Here is a 5,238-nt window from a genome sequence, read left to right as displayed (position 1 = left end):
AATGATGGCAGATTCTCTTCCGAAGCTCCGCCTTTGTCGGAAAGACGACGAAGCGTTGCTACCAGCAGAGTCAGCATGTCGGACAGAAAGCATTTCTGTTTTTTAATGTCGGGAACAGTAAGCCTGGAAGGTATAGGCACTCTAAGCTGCTGAATAGCACCACCAATCCAGCACATTATTTCAAAACTTCACTTTTCTAGCTTGATTCAAAAATTAGCTTTCCTTTAGCTTTATTTCAAAGGTTTGTGAATAGAGAGTACCCACCAATCACACTGTGGATGTCATTAAGCAATTTGGAATTGACTGTGTTGTCTGGCAGTGGTGCTTCTTTTTGTGCAAGAGAACTATTCTTCTCCTCTAAGCCAAATAAGATTTCAGTCGGATTTTTCACATTTTGATTTTAAAAAAGGGTCAAACTTATAGTTTAGAGTCACGTGTTATTTTTCTTTTCCCTTCTGCCTCTTCTTACTTAATTATTTCATACTGGAAATAAGTTGATGATCTAATCTACAATGTGTAACCACCGAGGAGATGTTTTGTGTTTGACAACCGGCAATTTTAAACATTTCTCTGTATTTTGCTTTAAAGAAACGTGGTTATGAGTTCAATAAATGTAATCTACCTGCAGTTGATCACAGCTGATTATCTTTGATATTTCATGTTTTATAAGAGTCACTTATAAAAGTGATTACAAATAAGAATCAGAAACAAAATAAATAAGAGCATGACGTGATATAAAAAAAAAATCAGATAATGTACAATTTAATTATATTAAGTGACCTGTTACATTTAAGACTATTCATCACCTCAAGTCATGAAATTGTTTAACTTAAATGAAAATTACAATCCACAGCTATTTTTTTGCTATTAAGAAGAAGTGAACCATGTCATAAGATAAATTGCTATAATAAAATGTGCAAACAATCAAGTCTGGAAGGTTTCAGCATTATAGAGGATGGTAGGCTTACCTAGTAATGGGACCCTCAAATCAAACCATCCCTTGGGGCCTCAAATAATCTTTGGCCGCCTCTGTCCGTACCCATTGAAGAAATTGGGTATGGAAAAAAAAAAAAAGCTTACACTACATCCCAGCGAGAGCACACGGACGTGCAAACGACGTCAGACTGTGTTGGCGGCACACAGATGTTGCCAACAGACTAGGGAGATCTGGCCCATCCCGCGCCGCTGCGGGCGCTGTGTGGCCGCAGTCGTAAGGGACGCTGTGGGTTTGTGACAGGAGAGAAAACGGGAGAAGGGAAAGGACGGCAATTATTATTTTCCGTGCCCTCACCGGAAAAGGCAGAGAAAAGTTCACAATTCTTCCCGCGCAGATATACAACAAACATCATTAATTTGGACTCCTTAGACAGCAGCACGCATGGTCCGGCCTTCAAAGGAATACCACGCATTAATTATTAATCCCCACTACACTGGACAGCATGAAAAGAACAGCCTCTGACAGTTGGTTGGAAGCACTAATAGGAGACTTTTTTCCCCCCCTCCACTCTTCCCCATAAAACAGAGCGACATGAAAAAGCCAAGCGGCTTGAGCTCATTTTATTACAACCACAGTGTGGGCCCCCTGGAGAACCTCGACTTGGGTTTTGCCTTAATTTGCATGACCCACAGAACACCACACACTTTCCTCACCCGCCCCTCCCACCTTTCTCTGTAACCGAGCACTTTGAAATTACACGCTGGCATTCAATGACTAAAATCAGGTTATCTGTGGAACGTGCAATTTTGCAGCAGCTTGGTTGTTATAAACATTATCCTGAAGGGATAGCGATGACTTTTTTCTTTCTTTTTTATTAGATTCTCCCAGCAGGGAGCAAATTGAACAGGAGATAACAGCTGGCTACTCTCGTCACCTCTGCACATCCAGGTAGCAGCTCATTTACATTCCTCCAGAGGAGAGCGGATCCTCTGTTCGGTCTGTTAACGCACTGGAGGAGCTTCAACTTGCTCGTTAATGAAGATCACACCTAAAACTGTTACCGTGGAGATGAGAGTGTCGCACATTTTTCACCCATCGTTGAACTTGTTGACAGTTTGGTGAAAGGGGGTGCAGAGATTTGGCACTTGGCATGTGATTCGTCCCTCAGGAATGAACTGCACCCACCCCTCCGCCCCACCTCCATCTTTGCCCCACCACCAACGGAAATCCTCCTTCAAAGCCTCACATTCTTTTTAAGGGCCTTCACTTCACACATGAACCAGCAATCCAAATACTTTTTGTTTTTTTAATTTAGCTAAATATCCTTACAGGAAAAAAGAAAACAAAGCAATCACATAAATCTACAAAATCCATATACTATGCTATGTGTATTATAATCAGTCCAGAAAAAGGCATAGTCTGCACTGCATATGACATCTTTACATCCCAAAAAAGGACAAACTCAAGCAGTATAACATCTCTCTGCCGCAAGAGTCTCATCGTCAAGGACGCAATTGACAGGTGGTGTTTCACTTAAAAGTTGCAGCACTCCATTCAGTTGTCCTTGTAGGCAAGTAAAAAGACAATTGCAGGAGGTTTCCTAAAAGAAAAAAAATTGCCTTGATTCATTGTCCATGCAACGCAACACAGGAAAAAAAAACGCAGTTGGCATGACGGCCGCCAAACATTTGGGGTGAACATGCGGCAGAGGTCGATCAAAAGCGTTGACGGATGCAGCATCTGAATGGCGTTGTTGTGCTGTGTTTGTGGGGGGGGGGTCAAAAGAAGAAAGGAAGACTTTCATGCAAAAGTTGAACAGCATTGAGTCATTTAATTGCCGAGTGCCGAGTCCATGACAGTGCCCCCCCAACTTATCCCCTCCCACTATTTTGCCCACCCTCACACGTCCGAGTTGATGCTCAGGTTGGCCAAGCGTGGGTCAGAGTTGATCTCATACCGGTAGTGGTAACCCTCCATGTGGTCCCTGCAGGCGTCCCGGATGTTGTACATCCATCGCTTGATGCCCTTTCTGTTCAAGTAGAGCACCAGCAGGAATATGACCCCGATGAGGGCCAGCACCAGGCCCAGGAAGACGTACGACGTCTCCAGGACCCCCTCCATGTCGCTCGAGCACTTCAGCTGGGACTGCTGCACCTGCAGAAGGGGCTGGTGCCTCACAGCCTCAGGATCGGCGCAGGTCAGCTCGCCTGCGTCCACCACCTGGGTGGAGTTCTTCAGCCACGCCAGCAGGTCGCTGATGAAGCAGTTGCACCGCCAGGGGTTCCCTGCCAGCTGGACGCGAAGGTCGAGGCGGAGGCCAAAGTCCGTCATCGTGGCGGCGGGCAGATCCTTCAGGTGGTTGTCCCTCAGGTCGAGGTGACGCAGCGCCAGCAGAGTCTCGTTCTCGTCCACGTTCTGGAACATGATGAGGGAGCTGTTGCGGAGGTTCAGGGTGGCCAGGCTGGGGAGGCCCTTGAACATGCCATCCGGCAGAAAGAGCAGGTCATTGTTGGACAGGTCCAGGGAGGTTAGGTTGGGAAGGTTTGCATGGACAAAGAAATCAAGGGTGGTGTAATTGTTAAGCGACCTGCAGAGGTTGAGGAACTGCAGTTTATTATCATCAGGGAAAGCGCTCTCGCTGAAATTCTGGATTGTGTTGTTACTCAAGTCCAGCCGTACAAGGTTTGGCAAGTTTTTGAATGCCCCTGCAAGCACACCTTCCATCTCATTGCCACTCAGATACATTTCTGCCAGGTTTTCCAGACGGGTTGGGAAAGAGGAATCCTTTATTTGAGCGATTCTGTTTCCAGTGACGAACAGGAATTTGGTCTTGGCCGGTAAGGAAGGTGGAATCTTGACCAAGCCCTGGTTTTGGCATTTCACAGTTTCTGAAGTGCACAGGCATTTGTCCGGACAACAGCGGCAGGACAAGGCGAGCGCGAGGAGGAGCAGCAGGCGCGTCATACCGGATTTGTAAGGTCTCCCCGGGCGCATTTTTGGGAGGCGCACAAATCAGGGAGGGAAAAAAGACTGCTTTTCAACAAGCCACCGCTTCGTCACTCCGTCTGGAACAAAGTTTTTCATCAGAGTTTTTCTCCTTAATCCGATTAAAAACGGCTTCCTGTAGCACCTCCATGTAACCGGCCGCGTGGAAGAGGGGGGGTGTTACAAAAACTTCTGTATTAGAAGAGGCTACACTTTCAAGAAACTTCTGCGCACCTTCTCGACAGTTTTCACAAACATCTGCTTTTTTTCTCTCTCCGTCTTTAAAGCTGCGCGACGATCCTTCAGGCTCTGGGGAAGCGGGAGAAATGAAGTCAAACGCAGAAAGAAAGACGGTCCTAATACGTCACTCTGGCAGCGGGTTTCCAGACAAAGCCACTTTTCTCCCAGACAGAGGTGCAACGTATCTCTCGCTGTCTCTCTCTACCAAGTGCACTTCCAGCTTTCTGACCGCCCAGCAGCAGGAGGGAGCACTACATCACAAGGAGGGAGCGTACCATTACTCCCCCGACAGGAGGGGTGGAGAAAGAACGGGGCTTTTATTAAACCCCAACACCCAAACGTGTACTTTCCAACAAGTCTTCCTCGTGTAATCCCTGCACGTTTCCATTTCTGTGGAAAACCGCTCAGGTTTAAAGGGACAGAAACGGTTTGTGGAGCGCGACAGAAAACCCTAATAAATAAACCCGAAGAGGCCCCCGAAGGAACCAAGAAGCCAAAGGGCTGTTATTAAAACATAAATCTTCTGATTCACACTGATACTGTCACTTTTGACTAGGCTGTAGCAGTTGGGTGGGGGAAAACAGATTTAGAAAACAAAAAATAAGTACTTTGTAAAAACTGGTTAAAACATCCAAATTATTTGATTATTTTATAAACACAGTTCAGCCAAACCTAAAAACAAAATCTGGAATGAAAGAAAATAAACCTAACTCATTAAATCTTGTACATACACACACACAGTGGTGATTCTAAACTAACGGGGTGGGTGGGGGGGTGGGGGGTATTTCTTGGGGCCAGAGAACAAAAAAAATAAAAACAAAAAGCAATATTTCAATGGTGAGATGAAAACTTTGATCCTATCTTAAATATGGCTGAAGTACAACGTACATACTTGGAAAAAATAAAACAGAAAAAAAGAAAGTTAAGCTCATACTTGAAAAAAGTCATAATATTACCAAAATAAAGTTGTAATATTATAACTATACTTGTAACACTATGACTTTATTCACATATTATTTTGACTTTATTCTCATACAGCTTTATTTTGTAAATAGTATGACTTTGAAATATATATA

The 5,238-nt window shown here is 44.8% G+C and overlaps 1 protein-coding gene across 1 annotated transcript; it reads right to left on the bottom strand.

The window, feature by feature from the left end:
• Positions 1-746: 746 nt before the first annotated feature.
• tpbg (trophoblast glycoprotein) lies at positions 747-4,690 on the bottom strand. The gene has a single exon (XM_008431924.2). The coding sequence runs from the start codon at positions 3,929-3,931 to the stop codon at positions 2,837-2,839; it is 1,095 nt and encodes a 364-aa protein (XP_008430146.1). The 5' UTR covers positions 3,932-4,690; the 3' UTR covers positions 747-2,836.
• Positions 4,691-5,238: the final 548 nt, after the last annotated feature.

Source organism: Poecilia reticulata, linkage group LG16 (genome assembly GCF_000633615.1).
Source record: "Poecilia reticulata strain Guanapo linkage group LG16, Guppy_female_1.0+MT, whole genome shotgun sequence".
NCBI lineage: Eukaryota > Metazoa > Chordata > Actinopteri > Cyprinodontiformes > Poeciliidae > Poecilia > Poecilia reticulata.
Note: the sequence above shows the minus strand (reverse complement) of the source record. Positions and strands in the feature narration are given on the sequence as shown.